Source organism: Tauraco erythrolophus, chromosome 26, assembly GCF_009769465.1.
Source record: "Tauraco erythrolophus isolate bTauEry1 chromosome 26, bTauEry1.pri, whole genome shotgun sequence".
Lineage (NCBI taxonomy): Eukaryota > Metazoa > Chordata > Aves > Musophagiformes > Musophagidae > Tauraco > Tauraco erythrolophus.
In genome coordinates, this window is record NC_141490.1 from 3,306,435 (window position 1) to 3,331,224 (window position 24,790).

Here is a 24,790-nt window from a genome sequence, read left to right on the forward strand (position 1 = left end):
TCTTCTCAGGCCTGGCTCTTCTTGCATCTCTGACCTCTGTGTGTGGTTGCTTCTTGTATTCCTTCTCATTTTGTTGAGAAATCTGACAAATCTGAGTGTTTGTCCAACTGAGCCATACCTGATGCGTTGCTGATCCCTTTGTCCAGTGTGGCGAGTGCGGTGGGAGGGAAGGGTCTGCCCAGGGAAGGGGCGAGGAGGGGGAGCAGGCTAAAGATGCTAAAGGTGACGGTGCGGTGTGAAGTGCTGAAGCTTTCTGCTAGTTTCTGATGCAAGCACCTTTTGATGAGTAGCTATTTGAACGAAGAGGCGATGTGTCAGCAGCTGGCAGGCTGCAGCAGGGCTGCGATGGGGAAACGGCGGGGATGAGCCATTGCCAGTTTTCTCAGCCATGTCTCAAGAGGCATTTGGAGCCTTTCTCTGCCTCTCTCCCTCCGATGGCTCTAGTAGTCTGCTGGACTGCCTTGGCTAGGCAGGAGTGGGCAGTGGAGGAGAATGAAGGCAGAACACATCTGAGGTCCTGTATCAGCTGCTTCGCTAGTCGGGATGTAGCTGTTAATCACCAATGGCTGGTAAGGGATGCTCAGGACGTTCTTTTGCACTGAAAGTACGCCTGTGGTTGTGGTGCGATAAACAGGACCTAAAGGAGGAGACCAAGGCTGCGAGTCCTGGGGAGCGGTGTTGGAGCTGATCCTGAGCACAGTCAACACCTCTGGGCTCTGTCGGGGCTGGGGGTTCCCCCTGCTCCTTCTCTGGCTCTGCAGGGAAGGGCTGGAAGGGGATGTCTGTGTGCCACTTCAGTGCTAGTGCTGTAATACCGGTGTGAGTAAATTTGACGTGATCCTGCTGTTTTGTCAATAACTTGGAAAGTTTTGAAATAACTGCTTCAAAGTGCTCAAATGATATGTTGCTCCACAATCTGTCTCTGCTGCTGCCAATGCTTCTAAGTAACCAATTTACCACATGCTTAACCTTTTAGGGCTTTTCTTCCCTAGGCATTACTCTGTAAGTGAGAGAGAATTGCCATTGCCCTTCTCAGAGGTGGCTAATGATTTCCAGGTGGGTTTTGGCAGCTTCTGCTCTTTAAAAATGTGTTGATCACACAACTTCTGAAATCAGGATGCTCTTTAAATGTCCATATGACATTAAAGCATGAGGTCCCTCAGTTTTCTCGAACGGAGAGAACTAGGACTCAGAAGGCAGGGATACTGGTGGGAGCTTCCCAAGGGAGATGTGATCCACGTTTCAATATTTCTTCTGCCTCCCTTCCCTGCCTGTAAAAGGGGATAGCCCCTTTGGGTAGTGCTGAGATGAGATGGAGGAAGTCTAAATGTAATGTAAAAATACATGAATTGAAAAGTTGTGGGTAAAAAATCTATGTCTTTCTTGGACAAAACTCCTGGTAACTTCAAAGGCAGATTAAAGACTTTGCCTGTCAGGACTTCAATATTTGGCCCAAGAATTAGACAAATGGAATAGTGTGAGAATGTTTGCCAGAAAATTGGAGAAGGGAGAGATAAGGTAACAGATGAAATACTCAAAGTCAGCGTTTAAGGACATTGCTGCCTGTGGAGATAATTTTATCAACTTGAGGGACAACCATTTCTCCTGTAAAGTAAAATCTGCCCACTACGTAGCTGTTTAAAATTTGTTAAAAATTTGTGTAACTGCGCTGCAGGAGTCTGCTGTGGGACAACCAGTGCCAATATCTGTACCAGTGATAGGTGGTGGATTTGACAGTGTTTCGACTTTGAAATTAGACCTCTGTGTGTTGGGATGGTGTTACCTTGTAAGAGGAGAAAAAATGTCTTGATCTTGTCCTGAATCTGCTTGTACCTGAAAGGGCGAGGAGAAAGTGGTGACTGTCATTGGGGCAGGAGCAGTGCAAAGAATTGGTTTCTAGTTGGTGGCCAAAGTGACTCTTTGTCTCTGACTCCCATCCCTCAAATTATGTTTTGGTATGAAAATATTTTGTCCCATCCTAAAACCACAAGTCAGTATTATATTTTCTGTTGCATGCTACTTTGCATAAAAAAAAAAAGTGAAGGAGAAGATAAATTAGAGATGTGCCTCAATATTGATTTTCACTTGTTTTTGTAGAAATGCTAAAAATGCCAAAATAAAATATTTGGACTTTTCCTTGTGTTTCTTTTCAATTTTTTGTTAGAAGCTCTTTGCCCAGTTTGACTCCAATTCCTGAATAATTCATAGTGTGTAAATAGCTTCCTCCTCCTCCTCCTCCTTTGATAAATAGACTCTTTGTCCCAAGTGCTTGGCAAGCTTGAAGCGGTGTCATCCTGCTGAGTCGCTGGTTTGAGAGCAGAGGTGCTCACGGTGCCACGTGTTCTCTCTCTGCAGAGTTATGTCATGCCCAGACCACCAAAGGGCTCCATGAGGATTTATAGAAGATGCCCCGCGTCTTGGCGCCTCTGGTGCTCCTTCTGCTGTGGCTGATGAAGGTTGCTGCCAGCCCCCATTCCCTGAGGATCGGTGAGTACAAAGCTTGCTCTGACCAGCATTTCACCACCCGTTGGGCTGCTCTGAGTAGAAATGCTCAGACGAGGGAAGCTAAGCCTTGCCCGTGGTGGCTGGGCTCCTACCTCAGTGGTGTGCTCCCCGTTCAGGTGTGGTTGAGGTACAGTGTCCCACCTGTGTTTCGGAAATGTTCTTGCCTTCATTTTGTAAATGAAATGCAGTTTATGGTGAGTGTACATATTTGCTTTGATTTTTATGGTGGTAATGCTACCTGATGGGAATCTCCTTCTGTATAAATTTGAAATGAAAGCCACTCCTTGAAGAGGCACTGAGGAATGCGACTTGACCCCCTGCTATGCCCTACCCCCTTGATGCTCTCCTAAGCCCCACATAAAAGGAAATAGTTTTTGATCACAAATTTATTTGTCCCTGCATTGATGAGCAAAAAGTATTTGAGGCCAAACTGAACCTAGTTCAGCAGTGCCACGAGAACATTAATAACTCCAAAACGCTCGACTTGTAAGAGCCCTATGCCTTTCATCTCCTTGGGACTTTATTAAAAAGTGTTCAGGAAGAGGCACCATCATCTTTGCTTACTGCCTGTGCGGATTAAGGAGAAGAAATGCATCCAGAACCTTGTAATGAAACTTGCTTCATAGTATTGACACTTTGTTCTGTTGTTTAGAAAGGAAACTGCTTTTCCCGACTGTTCTCTCTGGAGCTACTAGCTGGTTTTATTAACTATTAGTTGCAGATAAGAAGGTAATCTGTTCTTGTCCCTGTTTGCAACTTTCACAGGTGACAGTTGAAGTAAAATTACTTCTCCCCTCTGCTAGCGGAGCATGGAGCAGCTCAGAAATATAGCAAGGGAGGGTCCGTGCTGGCAGGAGTCTGGGAAGGGTGGCTGGGTGTTTTATATCCCCAGCATCTGTGATTCATGTGAAGCACTCATGCTGCATAGTCTGAGCTCCGCAGGCCACATTTCATGTTGATGGGCAGACCCTCCACTTGAGCCAGCAGACGGGGATAGGGATGGACAGTATATTATTGGGATGCTGAAGGTGAAAGATCCTTCCTCACACCTTGTGCCCCAGCCATCTCCTGCTGTGGGGAGTGTACTGTGGGTGCTTGAGAGCGCGAGAGGAAGGGGAGTTCCCCCAGCAGCACGCATAGCAGTGCCGGGCTGCAAACCAGTCTGGAAACTAGCGTGGTTGTCTGACTCCACAGCACGACCTGGTGTGAAATGGGGAGGTGTTTGAGAGAGATGGGGCTGCTTTTGTGTTCCTGGCTGGAGGACTGGGAATGAAAATCTGTGCTGCACCACACTGGGGGCAACTAGCAGGAAGGATTAGCTGCTGCCTCCCAGGTCTCAGCCTGGTGCGTGCTCAGGGCTGCCTAAGTGCTGCTGATGGTGGGTGCTGTGGGGGCATGTCAGTGCTGACCCTGAGGGCAGGCAAGGAGCAGCTGGGGTGTCTGTGTCCTCAGGGGGCATGTGAGCAACTGTGGTGCTGCCTGGAAAACCTGAATACCTCCATCTGTCTGAATACTGATTTTTGTCTTCTGTACCGGGTATCTACTGCTGGGTGAAGGAGATCTTGGCACACTGCTGGGGTTTGAAGGCCTATCTGTAATAGAAACTACACACTTGAACACAGGCATGGTTCACTTGTCCTGGTCCCACCATCTCATACGGTATACAACTGTATGCCTCTGTGCTTAGCAGAGACACATGGTGGTGAATATCTGAGTGCATGCTCATGAGCATCTCCTCCTTAGCATGGAGTGTCTGCAGGGGTGAGGGCTGCAGTGCTGGTGGTTGGGCTGCTGTGCGGAGTTACCCAGCAACGGTCCACCAGTGCTTTGGTCTCCATCCCAGAGACTGCTCCACCAGTGGTTTTCAACTGTTTTGCACTGAAGTCCTGCTCCCTTGGACCCGTTTCTCCAGTTTTAAAATCACCAAACATTTAGAAATTCTTTGCTTTATGATTTCCTTTGCAAAAATAATGGAGCTACTCCAGCCACAGTTGCTCTTGAAGTTACACCATCGCTGCCTAGTCCAGGATGGAAATGCCAGATTTCCTTAGCTTGCACAGGGCAAAGCAGAGCAAATATGTCTGTTGAATCCTCCTAGGACTGAAGGACTTGTATTGGGATGTTGCAAAGGCAATGTAGAAGTCAAAATTTCAAAGAAGGAGTAGTGTTGTTGAGAGAATGGGAAGGAACTTCACTGATCCTTCTAAAAGGCACTGGAGGTCGTGGCTTCTGTGCCAGATAGTGTTAAATGTAAGAGTGGCCAGAGACCCTGCAGTCAAGTCACAGGCATCTCCAGTCCCCTCCTGCCTCCTGAGAATGGGACAAGAGCAGTCCTGACCGTGGACCTGGCTGAGTCCCATGCATGAGGCTAAAGCAGGAACTTACTGAGGGAGGAGAAGCTCAGGTAGGTATGTTAGTACATATCTACTGCTTTTGCTTTGCTCATGGCCTCAGAGCTAACTTCTCCGAAAATGGTGTCTGAAACAGATGGGCAAAGAGCTGAGGAGGGGTTTGGAGTTTTGGTTTTGTTTCTTCAAGACACAGTTTTATTTTAACAATATATCCAGCAAAAAAGTTAATAAAAATAAAGTACAAAATAAAAGGAGAGAAGAAATATTACTAGCAGCCCTGAAATCATTCCCAAATGCATGCTTTTGGCAAGGCAGGGAGATATGGTATCTAGCAACATAAATCAATGCACTGCATAGAAAAGAAAAACAGGCCAGCATGAACATTTAAATATTCAAAGAAAATGCAAGATAACATTTAAAATAATTCTGAAAGCCATCTGGTAATGGACCGCTCAAATGCACAGTTATATGATTAGTAACGTGAGGTGAACATAGGCAACGTCGCGTCTGGGTTCTTCACTGGGTTGCTAGAAGAGATGGTTGCCTGCTGTGCTTGGCTTCCAGGGTGGAAGGAGGCACGGTAGTGCTGAGTCAGGGGCACTTGGCTTGGCTTTTGAACTAAGCACTGAGCTTCCCTGCTGCTTTCTGGGGTTTTGGGTGGATCTTGGCCCTGGTATTTCTCAGTGGAATTTCTAGGCAGCAGATTGCTTAATCTTTGAGCACACAGTGACAGGAAGTTTTGCTAGCCTGGATGGGACCAGCAGTGAGTGTTGCATTGCAGTGAGCTTTAGAGGCATCATCTGTGCAAAAAAGTGAGCAGAATATAGGGTGACCTTCACTGTGCCTTTGGTGTGCATAGGAACAATCTGTAGACTATTGTACGCTCTGTTTCTCTCCTTGATACACAGGAGAAAACACTGGTGCAAACCTTTTTTTCAGCCTTTTTCTTCAGCCTTAAACTCTGTGTATTCCCTTCTGATCCCATCCTGGAGAAAGTCTCTTAGTTCATATTGTTCTGGACACCTTTGTGGGGAAAAACACTGACCCAGATGCTTTATCCAAATAGTGTTTTTTTTTTCTAAGTGTGTCTTTTTTTTTTATCAGTCAGCTCACCTGGCCTGTCTTGGTGAGGTATTATCTCCCTTAGATGCTCAAAAGTTGATTGCGATGAGGGGATGAAGCAGCAGGCAGGAATGGGCATGTTCTCAGAAGTTTTCAAGAGCTCCAGGAGGTATGTAAGGAATTGCCTCGAGACATGCTGTAGCCCTTGAAAAAGCCAATGTATGCCCTACCAAAATATCCTGGGAACAAAACCCAATAGTTGGTGCTTGCCCAACATGTGTTCTCTTCCATCCATCGACAACAAATGCACAAAAGACATCGGCTCCCTCCTGCCCGCCCCAGCGCAGGCAAGGAGGATGGCTGGTGCCTGCGCTGTGGGCCAGCATCTCCCCCAGCTCTGGTTTCCTGGGGCATATGCTGGCGGTAGAAGTAATTCTGGTTTTGTTTTTCCTTTGTTCACTCATGCTCAATAAAGTGTCAGGAAATTTACTTGAGTTATTTACTGAGTTATTTACTTGGTCTTAGAGAACAGACCGTCAGAGCCCTAAATTGGTATTCTCTTGCTAGATTCATTGGGTGTACTAACAGCTCATTTAAAATTCATATACAAGCCAAAGTTGTAGTTTATACATGGCATTGCCCTAACTAGCAGTAAGCTCGGTAGCACTGACATACGATCTACTGACAAACTCCTTGCAAGGCCTCCTTCAGCCCTGCAGCTCTTTAAAGTGCTCTTTTCTGTAATTGCCTGTCCGTTCAAATCCCTTCCCTCCCTCTACCTCGCAACTTTGCAGACTTTATGCAAAAGGCAAGATGCAGTTCTAGCATTTAGGGCATTTTGTTTGTTGAAACCTGGTGGTGTTCTACCCCATATCCAGTGAAAATGCATTCATCACTTGCTCAGCTGATAACTGAAGCAATCTGCGCTGCTGTCCCCATGCTTGTGATAGGGTTTCATCCACCAGAGAAGCAATGTGTGGCCAAAGTCCCCACAAATCCAAACTGATGGTATTACTAGAAGTGCCAGCCTGGGACATTTGTACTTGTTTCTAGGCATGTTTCCAAAAATCTGGGATACCTAAAGGGCTGTGAATCTTCTACATCTGCTCTGATCATGGGACTTTAAGGTCAAGAAAATGTTCTTGGGATCCCCCAGAGCATGTGGAGTCATGGGAAAGCACTGGCATTTAGCTGTGCACGCTGTTGTAGGTGGCAAGAGGCAGACTGGAGACATGCATCCAGCTTTTTCTGCATTGCTGTGATTGTGTAGTGCCCCTCTGTTTCCTACCTGTCAGACTGTACACACCTGTGTAGCAGAGCATCATTTGTGTAGCCTTGCATCTCTGTGTAATTACCCTCCTGAGGTGCTTATGATACTAAACTGCTTGTTTTGTGAGCTGAAGGCCCTGTAGCTGCACAATGTGCTTCTGCCCTGTCCAGTGCAGTTTGTACGTTGGTGTGTCTGAGCTGCAGGGCTGAAGCAATGAAGAAGCACTGAGCATTAAAAATGTGTAAGGCAAAAATGAACGATAATGGCAATGAACAGAATTGTGAACCATTTAGTTCAGCTTCCCCAACTCCCAAAGGATATGCATAATTCTCCTAAAGGCACTGCAGAGAAGATCCCACAAGGCAGCGTGTTACTTAACATTAATGTTTTAAGGGGTGATGGTGCCACTGACGGTGAAGGCGCAGCCAGTCCCCCGGATGCTGTAACAGAAAAATGTCGATGTCAGCCCCGGTGGGCAACTACCAACGCTCCCTCCCAGGGGTATGGTCCGAGATGGGGAGAAACACGACTGTGCCCTTCATGGCAGGTGAGCAGGGCTGTGGCTCTGGCAGGTTGGCTTGTGCCAGCCCCAGTACCCTCAGATCCCGATGGCAGCTTGCCGACACGGCTTGAAACCCCTCTCCTCTCACCTGCGTGGAGGCGGAGGAGCGTGTTTAATGCAGACAGACAAAGCACAAGCTCCTTTCCTTAATGCAGCACTGCTTTCTGGCATTTCCAAGGCCTTTGTGGATGATACCAATGCAACTGCAATAAACTGCTGTCCACCAGTTCGCCTGTTCCCCAGCAGAGAAATGGCCTTACCCTGGCTTTGAACTCAGCAAGGCTGCTGCGATCAGCTCAAAGCAGAGAAACAATCTCAAAGTCTCACATGGTGGTGCTGTTGCTGGAAAACCTTTCTGCTTGTAATTGCGATTAGTGTTTTTAGAAAACAAAGCTTCTGGTAGGGGTTAGGTGACTCTCCCTCTGGCCAGCTGTCCCACCAGCGGTGGGAGGAGAGGCGTCAGGTACTGCCTGTGCAGGACGGGGCAGCAGACCGGAGGGGAAGAACTGGGCTGGAAACAAAGCAGGTCGCTGAGATGCATGTGATTAGCTGGCTTCTCTGTGCGTGGACCTAACTGTTTTTAAAGGATTAAAAATAATCCTTGGAAAGAAAGCATTGTGAGCTGCGGGGCCGCAGTGCTGAGGCTGTACCCTCACGCCTGGCGGGCAGCTGTGCTCGTGGGACACGCTTTCAAGTCCTATTGTGCTTGGACTGGGGTAACACCAGCCTGGCTTGAGGAGTCGGGGGGAGGAGGGTGTAGCTGCTCAGGAGGTCAGGTCAAGGGGTACCTTCTGGGCACGGGGGATAGCAGAGGAGTTAACTGTTGGCAAAGTGTTTGCCAGGTTACACCTGGAGAAGTAAGGCATGAATGGAGGGCTATCCCCCTGCTGTGGTGACAGGAGCAGGTGTGGGCTGTGGCTAGGTTGACATTAAATGTGGGTAGATGCTCTCTGTGTGCATGTTGGGGTCTTAGTGCCTCAGAACCTGGGCTAGAGGCTTTCCCAGGGGTGCCCCGTGGCTCCCCTCAAGCCCACGCTGTAGTTGCCTACCTCTTGGAGACCTGCCCTGGGATGTGGCCCACCAGCGCACTTCCAGCCAGGGAAGTGCTACTGGGTGCATGAGTTCCAAGTCCATCCCCTGCTCAATTCATGCCTCACTGGGCTCATTTCAGTCCTTGTATGTAGGGTTTGGCCTATATTGATTTTATTATTTTTTTTAGAAGGCTTTCACATTTCATTTAGGACTTTCCTAGACTCTGAAGGTCTAAAAATAGACAACTGTGCAAGAGGAGGAGGAGAGGTATCCACATCTTTGTTGATGCATGACTTAGTAAATTTGTCTGGCTGAAACAGTATTAATATTTCCCCCAATATTAAAAAGGCCCAGTTGAGTTCATTAAGGTGAAGTAGATTCATAGCTATTTGCCGTTTGCTGCTGAAGAGTAGTGAGAGGTAGAAAAAAATACAATATTCATTTGTTAACAATTCACCCTTTTAATTTAGTTTTCATTGTTCGTCTAGGAGAGTGATATTTTCTTTCTGTTTTCTGAGTTACGTGCATAAATCCCTATTTTTAAAAAAGTAACCTGTACAGATGCCAGGCCCTTTCAGCAATGCCTTGTCTAGACTTGTCCTTTGATTCTTTGCAGTTGTCCCCAGGTACTGCTGTGTTACAGTGCTAGGAAGAGAGGCTAACAGTGCCCCATCTCCTAGCCGTACCTCCCCTGTCCTGAGTGGTCTTCTACAGGCGACTGATCCATGGAGGCTACTTCCAGGATAAAAGGAGCCTTTTTTTTTTTTCAGCAAAAGGCAACTGATGCTCTTCAAAGGGGCTGCACAATGCTAGTGACTGCTGCGGTCTCTTATCTAACCTGTTCATCTCTGAAATGATCAGGTGAAAAGCGGTTTTCTTGAATGCCTAGGGCAGAGTGTTCAGCCTCCCTGCAGGCGTGCTGAGGCTGGTGTCTGGGGAGCGTGCGGTGGCTGGGTGGTCGCTGTGTGCTGGCAGGGTTTGCACGCCGTCCCTGCTGGCTCTGCAAATGCAAGTTCTCCTGGGGACGCGCCGGGCGGCTCCGCTGCCTGCAGAGGCAGGAGACTCGTTAGCACCATCGAAGTGTGAGTGAAAACTGCGGGAGGAAAGCGGGCGCTTCCGAGCGAGGAGCCCTGGGAGAGAGCGGGTGGGAATCGGGTTGAGCTGCGAGCAAGTGCTTGAGTGGCACTTGAGGGATGTAGAAGTCCTGCATCCCCTGCTTCGTTTCGCTTTGATTTTAAACAGCGAGGGACCTGTTTGGTGTACGGACTGAGGACCGGATACCAAAGAGGGAGGGATTGATGGCTTCCTCCACTGTCGCAGTTTCTACATGAGTCGCATGTGATCAGGGTTGAATGCGTTTGGCTTAAAATGGACTGAGCCACGTGTTCCAGGGAGTGGTGATGGAAGAAAGAGGGGCTTGGTGCAAAATACAGTGAGGCGACGTGCGTGACTCGGGCACCGAGCCCTGCCGTTGGTGGCTCTGCAGCAGAAAGGTGTCCATGGCGTGTGCGAGGCTGCCCAATGCCCCGGGGCAGGCAGTGCTCCTGCCTCGCCTGGGAGATCGGTGCGGGAGCGATGTGTGTGTCTCTCCAGGCTGTGGTTTTGCCACATAAAACATAATGAGCTGCTGGTCTACAGCTAAGGAATCCAGCACTATAATAATATGAATAATAAATAACAAGCAGATTTGTGTCTCAGATGAATGCTACAGGGCATGGAGTGAGGAGAGGGGTGGATTCAGTGAGACAGACCATCTCTTTACGTGTTTTACACCTCTGTGGCAGAGTTATTTTTGCTGATCTGTTCCTGTTCATTAATGTCTGAGAGGCAGGCTACATTGTACCTCCCAAGAGGCCTTAAGTATTGTTTTGATTCATTATATATCCACATACATATTATATAGGTATAGATCTCTGTGTGCAGAGCATCTGGTTGGGAAATTCAACTGGTAGTTATGGAAAAGAGCCATGTTGCTCAAGTAGCAAATCAGCATAGAGCTCTATTTTTTCATGTACTTGTTCAATGAAAGTTATTTGCTAACCAGCACGGGTAAAGCTCTGGAGCGCCTGGGCACGGCAGCCAGCTGCTGCCCCGTGCTGTACTGCTTTGTTGATCTGGAAGGTGACCGCGTTCGAAGTAGGTGCTAATTCAGCAGGAAGCGGAAAATTTGCTTTAAGGAGAGGAGCCAGGGAGAGAAGGGCTGGTCACTGGAAAGGTCATATATATATATATATGTATGTATACATATCTCTGTATCTCTTACGGGCACAGTCCTGTGCAATTGCAGGGGGAGCAGCAGAGGGTGCACATGGATAGGCATGTGTGCGGAGTTTTGCTTCAGAGGTCTGATTTTTGACTTTTCTTCCCGAACGTTGAGGATTCTCCCTGAGCCAAGGATCAGGATCTGAGAGCCATACCTAAATACTGTTACTGCCCCAGGGCAGCACTTTGTGTATTTAGCTGCTGAGCCATTTTTAACACAGATTTTTTTGTTTCGTAGAGTGAAAGCTGGTTATAGCAAGAGCTACTCTGTCATTTCTTTCATTATTTTTCCATATATATATATGAATAAAAAAGTCAATTACATGAATGAAAGATGCTTGGTTCCCTGCCTAAACAGCTGCCAAAATTAATTCCAACTCTGAGCCAAACTCAGCAAAGCTGGAATTTCTTCAGAAAGCTCTGGTGCGGCATGAGATAGGCTTGTGCATTAGTCTGCATTACAGATTACTGCTGCTCAGCCCCTCGCCCTTGGCTATCCATGTAGGCAGTTGAGAGAGGATGGATTTCACACACTCTGTGGTGAGCTTGACTTCACTGCAGAATAAGCCTGAACTGAATATCCCTAGCAGACCGTTGCTGGAGTGAGTGCCATCACACTGCAAAGCAGTGCTCACTTGATAGAGAGCAGCTGTCTTGGCAGCTCAGAGCACCTGAAAACTGGATGCCAGTGTCAGCAATACTTCGAGCTTCAAATTTGTTCTTCCCCACGGACCAATTAACTTGCATTTAAAGAACCACCTGAACTAAGCAGGAGATTTTTTTTGGATGTGGACAGGAGCTGGGTTGAGTTACAAAATTTGAATAAGCACCCAGGGGAAGCAGCTGCTGGTGTGGGAGGGCAGGGGAGGATGGGCACCTGTGGATACATGGCTGAAGAACATGATCGCTTGCTTTTAGGGAGGTGCATATCTGCAGTGACTGTGATGTGATTTGAAGGTTGTTTTCAGAAGTGAGGTGGAGGATAGCCTTGCAGATTAAGGTAGTGGCCCGAGTTTCTTAAGGCGAGTTGAGATAAGGCCGAAGTTGTTACCTGTGAGCTGTTATAGAAGGCAAGCTGGAGGATGGCAGATGGGAGGAGGAAGACAGCAAGTCAGCTCCAGCTTGTAACAGCCCGTTGAAGCAGAGCTGAGACCCTGATGCTGTGAGTGCAAGGTAGGGTTTCTTTCTGTTCAAAGCCATACACCACCTTGTGCTCAGAAGTTTATTCCTCCTTCTCCTGCTGCGTAACTCTTGGCGAATTCACTTGTCCTTGCTCCGTAGATGGGTGGACTGCAAGCTCAGGAGCCAGCTCTCCTGGATGCAAGTGTGCAATGCTCAGCTCAGTGAGGGGTTAAAGCCCTCTTGCTAGCATTAGGCACTGCAGGGCTGTTGGGCAACCTTCCCAGAAAAGGTGCTTTTGACCTGAAAGGGTACTTATCTCAAGTGCCCCTCTGCAGCTAATTGCTGGTGGCTCAGTTTAAGATAAACACACCCCCGTAAAGCTAAAAGGACAATGAGACAGATCCTGGCTCCCTGCGTGCTGTGCCCTACGCAGGGCTCTGGCCTCTGGGAGGGGTAGGTCCTGTCCTTCCCTACCAAAGCCTTGCTCCTGGCTTTGTGCTTCTCTTGCTCCTCTTCTCCCTCAGGAAAACCTCACTGTGATGGAATTGAAGCTACTGGCTTAGATTGCTGAAAAAAATGCTGAGGAAAAAGGGAAGGATGGAAGAACTCGGAAGAATGAATTCTGGTTTTCTGTAGGACGTTGGCTATGAAAAGCACAGAGCTGTAGGCTGTGCTGACGGGCAGGGGAAGCAGTGTGCAGGTGGGAGAGACGGGGCAACACCCAGGGCATGATCCATACCTAAAATAGCTGTGAGCAGGCAGGACAAACGGGTGCCCTCAGCCTGTGTTTTGTTTGTAGCTGGAAAAGCCATCCAAGAGGATGATGGCACATTAGGGTAGCATTTGGGATGTAATCTCTGGAGGGGAGATGAGTGCGAGAGGCTCGAGAATCAGAAGGTGAAGATCCTGGTGGAAGTAGAGGTCCTGAAATGAGGAAGACCCGGGAGATGCATGAAGACAGGTGCTAATAACCATGGCTGGTCATGCCCAGGAGTGATAACCTCAAGCAGTGGCAGGACATGGACCATGGGGCTCTTGGGGCTGGCAGAGACCTCTCTGTGGGGAGAGATGTGCAGACCTGATGCTCATAGGGCTGGGGGGAACAAGGGAGCTCTGCGGTCCATAGATAAAAACGGAGTGCTAAGCTCAGCGGGCAGAGGAGCAAAGGAAGCAGATGCTCATGTGTCAGCACAGAGGTGGACTTGAGCGTGGAGTTACAGGGGAGCAACAGTGGGGAACTGGAGTGGAGGAGCAGGTTAGCCTGGCAGTTGCCAGCTCTGCCTCGACCCCTGCCAAATGAGGGCTGTGAGTGTAAGAAGGCTGCAGGGAGGGATGGCTCATTTTCTCAAAGACACCGCTAATGAATTCCTCTTGCACCTCCAGACGCTGTAGGGGTTTGGAGAGACTAAATGGAACTTTATGTGAAAATGATGGCTGAATGTCAATTCTGCTGTCGAAGTCAATTTGGGAGCCAGAAAGTGCTAAAAGAATTAAGATTGTTAAATGGAAATAAGTCTACTTGGTTGAGATGAAATAGGGTTTAAATGAGTGAAATTATCTGTGGATTACCCTTGTTAGAGTACCGCCTTATTTAATAAACTGAGTTTTAATCTGCTGCAGGGATCCCTGAAGGAAAAGTTTAGTCTATAGGGGTGCACACATGTGATGAAGAGGAAGGACCGGCTGTGCCATCATTGTCTAGAATGGAGCCACAAGAGTAAGGGGGAGGTAAGAGTTTGCCCATGAGTGCTTTGTACTTTCACGAAGATCTTGTTTGCTGCTTTGTAAGTGGCTTGACCTTTGTTCAAGCTTCTCGGGTAGTTCTTCTCTTTTGCTGGCAGAGTAGGAGACCACTTCTGCTTACGTGGTGCCTGTTCTGGACACCACGTGTCCCTGGGGAGCATTTCTAGCACAGGGCCATGCAGCACTTCATGCTTCCTGGGGTAAAGGTAGTCAGACCTCTCCTTGAGCACTGGAAAGGGGTGCTGCAAGGCAATGAACTCTTGCTGTAGTTAGGAGGGAAAGAGAGCATGGTGGAAGTCTTGGGGGCTGCGGCTTCATTGCAAAGAAAGAGTCTAGCAATTATTAATGGCCACTGATTATCTGCTTTGGCAAGAGCAGATCTGTTGCGGAAAAGCAACCAGGTACTTTTAGCTAACTTAAGCTGGCCACTGACTTAATGCAGATGTCGCCCGTCACTTCACATGTGTTTCTGACCCATCTCTCCTTAGTGATAGTCATGAAAGCATAATTGCTCCAGATGCTTCTAAAATTGTCTGTGGAGGGAAAGACCTGATCTTAGGGATGACCAGTGATCTTTTCAGCACTGTAGGACTCTGCTTTTGGCTGCTGGAGCTGGTACCTGAGCACGGGAGCTTACAGTATGCAGGAGGGGCACATGGCGTAGAGGGAAGAGTCTGAAAGTGAAGTACAAAAGGCTAATGCACAAAGAGGAATGGGGCTTGATCTTCCTCATAGTCATGTAACTCTGAGATTTCAGAATATCTTATGTTCTGTACCTGTAAGACTCAAGAATTTTCAAGCTGTTTTCAGTCAGTTTTGAGAGAGCGCCATTGATGGGTTAGGAGTCTCAGACAGGTTGCGGGAGATCCAGGATTCAACTCCAGTCCCCGTAGGAGTGCGTGGATAACCTGTCTGGGTTATACTGCTGTCTGTTCAAAGGAGACTGTCGTCTGTACATATTACATCTTTGATGGCCCGCGTTGCTGTGATGGTCGGGAGAGCTAAGAAAACCGGCTAGCAGGCAGAGCTGAGCAATTGCCTGCCAGAGCCTTCCCATCCTGTACTTCGGCTTCTCTTCCTGGGCCTATCCTGACAACCAGGTCTCTATAAATGCTGGAAGTTCTTGCATCTCATGCTGCTAAAATTGTATTCAGGGAGGGAGTTAGAGCTGGGATAGCAGGAAGAAGGCAAGGAAGGGGCTCTATTTGCCCGTGTATTTTTCTCTTGCTAGGGGGCTTGCTGTTCACTGCCCTGTGTTGTAGCTCAGAGCAGGCTCACCGGAGCTGCTCTGTATGAGCTGCTGTGTCCTCCGGAATTATTCCTGGTTTCATATCGTAGAGGTGCAGGCCAGGATGAATGCCTGAGATCTAGCCTAAGGCTCATCCTACATGAGCTTAAGACTTCTGTGATCTTCTTGCCAAGCCCATGGGATAATGAAGTCTGAAAAGTCATAATGTGATGTCAGCTTAGGTTTGTCTGGGCATCTCCACATTTGTTACAGATTCCACCCTCTTCCCAGCCCTGATTTGTGGTTCTTCTGCTTGGCGAAAAGAATCTGCTAATCTGTATCTGATAGGATCAGCTGCCCCATCTCACTGCTAGAGAGTTTTGTAGTCACTAGCATCTTACAGAATTTGTGCTTGTGTGTTCACACCACGGTGTTCATCAGCACATCCAATAGCCTCTGCTTTGTACTAGATCTGATTCACAGGCATCTAATTTTACCATGGCAGGATGCCCCTAATCGTACTCCTTTTTTCACTCTGCAGAGCGGTTCTCTGGATGAGTTCAGCTGCCCCACACATATTTCCATTTGACCAGTGGCAGAAGTCCGTTCTGCCATTTAGTTTTGGCACTTCAGAACATTTTGTTCTGTATCTCTTGCACAGAAGATAGCTTGGCAGTTGCAGACCTTTAGCATTTATTGTCTGTCGTGCTTCTATCCATTTCAGCAGCATGTGGAATTTTTTGGCGTGTTTGCTTCATTGAGGGTCCTGGTACAGTGGGAGGAAGTACTTTATTATTCCAGGCATGCTCAGAAATACCATGATCTTAGTGATCACACAAGACAAAGCAAAAGAATGGGTGAGTTGGCAATGAAATATCTTGCAGTACTTGTGCAAAGTCTTAGGTATTCCCACGCAATAGTCACCTCAGATGCCTCACCAGCCCCAGTTGTGCTGCTTCACTGCAGAAGGTGGGATTGGACTTCTGGGGCCAGCTGAGGCTGCAGTGGCTTTGCCCAGGCAGCAAGCAGTGCCCCCAGCACTGCGTTCTCAGCAAAGCTTGTGTCGAAGTCCCCAGCATGGCCAGTCTTTGAGAGGTAATGCTACAGGATAGCTGCCTTCTGGGTCTGGCAGAAAGAAAGCACTGTGATTGTCCAGCTTGGCATGGCTGAGGAGCATTACCAGGGGAGAACAGGGGTCTGAGCACTTGGGTTTTGGAGCAGAAAGCTTGTTTTCATTGTAATGGCTGTGGTTGAAAAGCCTGTTCTTCTCTCATGCGTTTAAATCCCATGGAGCTTCTCATTAGGAACAAATGATGCCTCAGGCAAGTGGTGCTATAGAAAAGTAATCTTTATTAAGCACTCTCAGTGGTCAGAGTTACTTGATGAGCTCCAGAGTTTTATTTGCAGGCAGCTTGGCTCGTCATTTAGCAGGAAAGCACTTTGAACTCCCTCCCTTCCCTGTCTCTAGGTTACTGTTTTCTATTTCTGAGTGTTTCCAGTCCCTACAGCCCTGCAAATACTGCTGGTAAAGCTGGTGACAGTGGGGGAAAAAAATGAATGGAAGAGACTGAGTGTGCATAGGTCAGGAACATGCAGCCATGTTTGGAGAAGGGGATAAAAGGTGCTTGCAGTGCATCATAAGTTGCCCTGAGCTGGACACAGGCACAGATGTTTCCATGGGAGATGGTGTTTAGAACCCTCAGATCGATGTAGGAACGTCCATGGGAAGTTCTGTCTCTGAATGCTTTGTTGCTGCATATTTGGGGCAGGAATGGCCGCTGGCAGAGCAGCAGGTCCTCTTGGAGCCATCCCCTCTGCCTCGCCATGCTGGCATGCGCAGTAAGCTGCATGGCTCGTTGTCTTTCATCTCTGGACTTTGCAAGTTCTCCACAGGTGACAGAAAATGAGCTATAAACAGTAAGCACAAAGGTCGGGGAAAGACAAAATAAATTTAAAGCGGCATCCTGCCAGATGTTTTTTGTTTTGCTGGTAGCTAGAGGGAGAAGGAATATACAGCTCAGTAAAATAACGTAAGACATGGGGTGTGAGTGTGAAGGTGTTGCACACCTCAGCTGCATAGCTAACCCTGATAGTTTTTTGAGGCTCTGCTGCTGCACAGTGTTGTATGGGATATTTCTAGATTGACGTGGAGGCAAACCCAGCCTCATCCTCTGCTTGAGTGATATCAGGGCATCTCAAGGTAAGTCCAGGAAGAAAAAGGGAGAGAGAAAAATTAATCTGTAGCCACTGTACTGGGCTTTTTGAAAACAAAGTGAAGTGAAGGCAGGCAGAAGTTTGCTGTGTCTGTCTTGTCAAGCATGTGAAGTGGACAAGCGATGGAATCATTACAGGCTCCTGTGTAAATACAGGCTCTTCGGTTTATTTTTTTTTTCCCCCATAACATGTCTCATTTATTTAATAGTCTGTAATCACTTTGGAGGAGCAGTCACTGTTTATCGAGTAAGAGCCTCTTGGTCATGTCAGCCAGCTCTAGCATTCATGGTCCGTAGGAGCTTTTTGGCATCAGAGTAAGTGCCTCTGGAACATGCAGCAGCAAGTAGGGCTCAGTAAGCCCCTTGCACAGAGGTCTCTTGGCAGATGCTTTCAGTCCTCCAAGCTCTGCACTGTGCTGGGGACCTTTTAGGAAGAAGACATTTTCCATGGCACTGAGGGCAGCCATGCATTGCTGGAGATGGCTTTGAGCTGGTCATGGTCCCTCTGCTGCCTTCGCTTCCCTCCTCCTCCTCGTTGCCTGACTCCTGCCCTTTTGGATGGCAAACTGCAAGGGGTGGGTGGCTGTTTGTTGTCCTGGGACTGTCAGTTTTATTGCCGGGAAATGGGAAGCATTTTCAGGCAGTGGCTAGCAGCACAGAGAGTCTTTGAGCAGAATTTTCTGCCACTAAGCATGCTTTTGAAAGATGTGTCCTGATGCTTAGGGAATCAGTTAACCTTGAAAAGATTTGGTGGCTTGGTTTAGAAGAACACTGTCTTTGAGAGTTTTCTCTCCTGCTACTGAAACAAGCCACCTCTAGCATGAAGCATGGATGCTAACACTGAAAGGTGAAATGAGAACAAAAATAAAATAAAATTTTAAAAAAACAACAGCAAAACTCCAGAAGAAATGCAAGAAAGAGCGTGTGCATGACTAACACCCAAAACCCTTCTGAAAAACAGTCGTTTGCTGAATATAGCTGTATGCTTTTGTTTTAAATGTCCTGGCTCTATTATTTGCTCTCCCCCACCTCTCCATTTGGAAACAATCCAGCATTATTCGTTCTTGAAAAGGCAGAACCGACGCTTAGTGCTGAGCTGTCCGAGCCACAGCCAGCACCTGCAGGAAGCTGTGCAACAGGTCACTGTCGGCTGGCTTTTTGCAGCCTTCTAAAGGGAGAGCAGAGCGATCTGGGAGCACGTGTCATGGGGCTGTGCATCCTCATCTGCTCCGCTTGCACAGCTCAGCGCAACCTTTCCGGGCTAAAGCTCGCTGCTCTTCTGGGAGCTGCCAGAGTGCCGGCCCCACTGTGAGACGTGATAGTTCATGGTAGCTCGCTCTCAATACTTGGCATATCATTGCTTCTCTGCTGGTTTTGTAGATCTCTCTGCTAGAGCTGAATTGAGCAGGTTCTCCCATGCCGTAGGGAAAAGTGTCACTAGTTTCCTGGCCAGGAGTTTCTAAGCACCAGGAACATCCTTCCCAGTTTTGCAGTGGGCTTGAGGGGCTTTTTGCTTTTTGCTTTCAGTTGCAGAAATGGAAAACACGGTGAAATTAAATGCAGGCGTTACTTTTTCTTGCACTTCTCCTCTCTTTCCCTTCTGATTCTGGCAACAGACTTCAGAAAAGTGTGAAAAGTGTATACCTGAGTTTTGAGACATCTGGATTGTCTATAAGATATAGCCATTTCCAGGAGAAATACTAATCTCCATCTTTCCCTTCTCAGAAAACCTCTCCCCAGGTAGTAAATCTGAATGCATTCAGTTAAAAGCTGAGAATCTGGAAATGTAAAAATATTAGCATTGGTTTTATGTATTTTTCTAGCCAGAATATCAATGCCTGAGTGGTGAGACCAAGTGGATTTCTTGTTGCACAGAAGAGTCTGTCTCTGGGAGAGCAGCCGAGTCCGGTAGCTGTGGTTGTGATACAGGGCTCTGCTCCTGGCTGGCTTTTTTCTTCTTTTTGTAAGCCTAGGCACAACACACGCTTTAGATTTCAGTCTCAGCCAGCTAATCTACTTTCTGACCTATAGCAGAAAATAGCCAGTAATTATCTCTTTGCTTTGTGCAATTCAACTGTGCAAGCGCTTCCCTAGAAGAGCCAGGCTAGGTGATTAGTAGTGGAGGTTTATTTTGTTTTTCGTGTCACATTGTCTTTTCATTCGGTAGGTCTGGGTTTCTTGGTTTTGCCATTTGTAGGAGGCCTGAACCCCGTTGCGCGTTAGATCTGTAACAGGAGGAACCAACAGCAAAATCCCTTGGTCTGAAGCAGAGGGGTGTTGTGAGGGAACAAGAAGTCAACACGTATGTGCGGTATGACCAGCACGGGAGGCAGGAGCGGGCCAGCCCCGTCTGAGGCAGGTGAGCAAACCAGCCTTCGCTCAGCAACGCAGTAACCCGCTGGCGGATTTGGATGGGACTGTAAGGCATGGTGTTTGCTGAATTGACTTCCTCTTTCCCCATGTTGTTCCTCAAAGTCAATCTGACCCTGCTTTGCAGTGTATTTCCGTGAAAGCTGGAGGGTGCTGAGCATCTTGCAGACGACAAAAACTCTCTTTTTGGCTGGGATTATTCAACTAATCTCATGATTATAGTGATAATCCCCTTTGCAATGGTGCCCCTCTCCGAGGAGCTCTTCCCTCGGGGACTTCTACATCCCAAATCGCATTTTCTCCTAATGCTGAAGTGCTCTGTATTAAATTAAGGCACTCTCAAGGATCAGAGGTGTGCAAGTCCTCCGATACTTACAGCTTTGGAGTCTCTGGTGTATCGTCTGTTGCCTTATTGACCCTCTTAGGGCTTGCCATAGGGATGGAGACTGAGAGGCACTCATGTTGAAGAGGAGGTGGCTTTTCAAGCTTGAGCCCACATCCTTGCAGCAGAGTGAGCAAGCCGGAGCTGACCCATCAGCCACGGGCACTGTCACAGCCTGGTCGGTGATGCCAGGGGCCCACTGGCTTGCTGGCTTTGGGGGTGGGATGTTTTCAGATCGGGTTTTGCTGTGGCTGAAGAAGGCAGGCACCTGCTGTGCTGCTGCCTCTGAGGACAGGCGGGGAGAGAGAGAAAGCGGCCCTGCTCTCCAAGCTGTAATCCCTTCCCGCTCCTGCTGCCAGGTACTTGGTGGCAAATAAATATTTTGCTCACAACTCATTGGAGGTGGCATCTAACCAGATGTGCTCTCACTTGGTACGGCAGGAGATTTATTTGGTTGTCCATTTATAGCTTATTATTTTCTTCTGTCTCCCCCCACCAACTTAATAGCAGTTTGTTATCCACCAGGGTATACGTTTTCTTCTGATTAAGTACCATTTAGCCGTTGGCTGCTTGCTCATTTTACTTTTATAGACACATTTACAGCGGCACAGACAGAGGCACAAGCGCCTAGGAGCAAGGGTAAGGAGAATGGAGAGTCACAACAGCTTGATTAGATTGGATTTTAATAAAGTTTCCAGCTAAGCTGCATCACAGCTATTCCTCACAGCGGAGATGCTGGAGGTGCTGGGGTTGCACAACTTCTCACCTGATGGGACAGCTAGCGAGACCTGTGCTGGAGCCCGCTGGAGGCTTCTCATGGAATCCTTGACCATCAGAGATGTTTGAGATCTCCATAGCTTGGAGCTAGTCTCTCCAGGGTAAAGAGCGATTTCCCAGCTTTCGACAGCTGCTAATTAGTTGCAGATGATGAGATAATTTATAAAAATTAGGAGCGATTTTCTTCATTGTGCTAATATCGCTTGGCAATAAAACCGCTCTTTTAAAAGGGTGACTTTTCTCTAATGTAGGGAGCAAGGCTAAAAATATATACGGGTGTATATCAGTAGAGCGAGAGAGCGTGCGTCTTAACCATACGCGAAGAGGTATTTCAGAAGTTCATTTGAACCATAAGAATGAATTCAAATTGAAATGCAAATTTCAGTGTCGCTTAGAGCACTGTTTGGAAAAACTGTTTGATCGTGTCACCTTGGTGGCAGGGCAATAGCAAAATCCTCTCGGGCATGCTGTGGAAGGAGGCTTTAACGTGGAGCAGACAGCTTGCGTTACGTGGCGTTTTGGCAGTGAATCAGCAAAAGGAAGGTCGCTTTTCTCCCCTTTCCCCAGGAGTGACAGTGACTCATTGCCCGTTCATAACGTCATGCAGGAGTAGCAACTCACAGGGAGCAGTGGGGAGAGTTACAAGAGGAGTATTTTGTCTCTTGTGAAGGGTGCCTGGGGGAAGCAGGATGCATGAGTGACAGGAAGATGTGGAAGCAGAGTGGCAGGGAAAGGCTCAGCACCCAGCACTGTCTATCTGAGGGCTTCCTATGGCTGCGAGGTTGAGATGTGATGGTGGGGCTCCTTCCCCATGGAGCTGGGGTTAAGACACAGTGGTGGGATTCGATCCCCATGGCACGTTGGTGTTTGAAGGAGAGCCCTGTGCTGCGGCATTGCTGCTGGACCTCTGTGCTTCTCCTGAGCTTCAGGTGGTGTTTGCCCCCTTTAGCTGGTCTAAGAGTTAGCTGAGCCCTTAAGCATGTGTCTGCGTTTCTGGTCTAGTGGGAACTGAGAAACAGGGGTGTTGCTGTTGTAGTTGTTTGGAAAAAGACATTCATTAGGCTGAAGAATGAGTTTTTCCGCAAACTGGAAAAGCCTCCAGTACTCCATCAGGTTTCTTGTGATTTTGTCATGGTGTTAATCCCTCAGGTGAGCGGCAGCGTTTTGATATCAGCAAACAAATTGTGTTTCCACATAGATAACGCAGTATGGAGTCAAGCATGAGAGCAGAAAACAATTCATCAGCTTCTAATGGGGCCTGCAGGTTTCAGGCAGGGCTGGATTCAGTGGCGGTGCGGAAAGGAGCCTGTGCCTGGGGTAGCCCTGGGTGTACAGGGGAGTGTGTGTCCGCACGAGACAGCTGTGCAAGTGCATGCAGGTAACTTGGTTCGGCTTGTGATGATGCCCAGGATTTGCGGCAGAGGTGGAGCACCCTCAGTGCCCCTTGCTGTACAGCATGAATCATAGTGAGAGGCAACGTCTGTACCGCAGAGTTTCCAGGAAGGCAAATCAAGAGCAGAAGGGAGAAGGTGGAGAGGATCAGTTGCTTCATGGCTCTCCTGGCAGGAGAACCAGAGGACACTGAATGAAGCTGATAGGAGCCAGGTTCAGAACAAGCTGCAGTATGTTGGTTTTGTGCAACAGGTGATTGATATGTTGAGCTCAAAGGATGTTGTCAGTACAAAAAGTTTTCATAGAGTTAAGGGGAAACTGGACAAGCACAGAGAAGAGAAAAGCACTGGAGAGTTATTAAATATATAAACAACATCAGTTTCAGAAGTTTCCTAACCTGAGAGTAGCTGAAGGCTGGGAGGCTATTAGGAATTATTGGATGGACTTTTGGTTTGACAGTAACATTTGTTCTTTACGATCCAGATATGAAGCAAAGGCACAGAGAAAATGAAAGGAATTGCCTATAGCAAGCTCTCAAATTAGCACCTACATCTCCCAAGTCCCCGTCTAGTGTACTGTCCATCAAGACTGAAAGGTGTTGAAGTCCGGCTGGGCTGTTAGCAACATGCACTGGAAACTTGTGGTGCCACTGGACTGTGTCTGTGACTGCAAGTGCAAAGAGCCAAGCAGCAGGTGTCAGGGGGTGGGGATAGGGTTGGAAGGCAGTGGAAGGGGAAGCAGTTTGCGTGTGAAGATAGTGCTGATAGTATCCATGTGCTGAGCCGTTGCTGCTCCGAGCATCCGATGGTAATTGCATGGGAGCCTGCAGTGTGCATGCACGCATGCGACCGCAAAAGCGCTACGTGAGCATGAAATTGCCTTCTGAGCTGGGGTGGGGGGTGCCGAAGGGCGAGTGTGTGTGAATGGAGCGGAGCCCTGGGAGCGCATCAGCATGACGCAGACCGGGATGTGCAGCCCTGCATGCAGGGTAGCGGTGAGCCGCCCGGGGTGTGCATTGTGAAACAAACTGCAACGGAGCGGGCCGGCGCGGGAGACTGCCGGAGGAGCCGCACTGGTGGCAGCTGCCTGCTCGTAGGAGCCAGACCCAGAGGTGCGCCAACAAAACCAGAAGCGCCTGTTTGCTGTAGTCATGGCAGGCGTTGCCAGGGGGCTGTGCTGCTGGGATATGTCTCGGTGCAAGCAAGGCCCAGCGCCCCTTGGGATCTGATGGTTGGGATGCAATGGAGAGGCCATATATACCACCAAGGTTCAGCTATCGCACGCTGCAGCTCTGTCATCGTCCACAGAGCCACAGACACTTCTCTGGGCCACATGGGCTGTTGCAAACTCGTCAGCTAAGCCTTTTGCAGGAGATATTTGCACAAGCCTAGGACTGGAAACTGCTGCTTGAAATTATTCCCTGGTTTTGTGGAAGCAGAATTAGTTTAAACCTAAGTTTGTTTTTTTCTTACAGGAAACAAAACACCCTTCTCCCTTTCTGTAGCTGCATGTTCATTTTTTCTTTTTAATGCCACCCTTAAATTTCTTCTTCATCGCTAAGTGATTCTCTCTTGCACTTTATGGTGGAGCTATCTTGCTCTCCTAATCTCTCCTACCCTCTCCATGTATCAGTTTTAGTTGCCGCTTTTCTAGGAGAAGCGTGTTATGTTCCTTCAACTTTTGTGTAGATGTTGATACATAATTCTTCAAAGCATTTTATTAGCCTCCCTTGGATCCTTTCTAATTTAAACATCTTTGGTTTTATAGTGTTGGGTGCCTTGCTTTATCTCTCTGTGTATACACATAGAGCTGTGAGTGCAACCTCATTGAGACTCCATTAGGAGAACTTATATCCTGGCCTAATCTTATCTGTGATATGCCTTTGAATCTTTCCTTACTCCAAGTCCTTTTCTAATTCAGTTTCTTATATATCTTTTCTTCCTGCCCTGTTTTGTTAAACCAGAGGTCTTCTGATGGTATTGCCTAAAGCTGCGTGGCCTCAGGCTGTGGTCTTGTCCAACATGATGTGCTGTATGAAGTCAGCTGGGGCAGGACTTGGACAGGAGACCCCCACAGCAGAGCTACAATACTGGGGCAAGGTCGTTCAGTGTGGTTTTGAAAACATTGCTTGAACTGATGCATGGTGAACTGGGGAGCTACTGTTACCTGTTTCTGGATGCTTCATATCCATCCTGATGCCAGAGACCCAGGAGATATGACTTGATAAGATGGGGAGAGGCTGTTCAGGAGGGCCTGTAGTGATAGGACAAGGGGTAATGGTTTTAAAATAGAGGGAGGTAGATTCAGGTTGGATATTAGGAAAAAATTTTTTACCATGAGAGTTGTAGAACACTGGAACAGGTTGCCCAGAGAGGTGGTGGATGCTCCATCCCTGGAGACGTTCAAGGCCAGGTTGGATGAGGCCCTGAGCAACCTGATCTAGTTGGAGATATCCCTGTTCCTTGCAGGGGGGTTGGACTAGATGACCTTTGAAGGTCCCTTCCAGCCCTAACCATTCT

At 48.0% G+C, this 24,790-nt stretch overlaps 1 protein-coding gene across 4 annotated transcripts in view; it reads left to right on the plus strand.

Annotated features, from left to right (window-relative positions):
• The first annotated feature begins 2,405 nt into the window (after positions 1-2,405).
• GRIK4 (glutamate ionotropic receptor kainate type subunit 4) overlaps positions 2,406-24,790 on the plus strand; it is a 132,291-nt gene continuing 109,906 nt past the window's right edge. For all 4 annotated transcript variants that reach the window (XM_086626856.1, XM_086626859.1, XM_086626860.1 and 1 more), the window contains exon 1: positions 2,406-2,487. In XM_086626856.1, coding sequence (XP_086482982.1) covers positions 2,406-2,487 — 82 coding nt within the window. The remainder of the gene's footprint in view (positions 2,488-24,790) is intronic.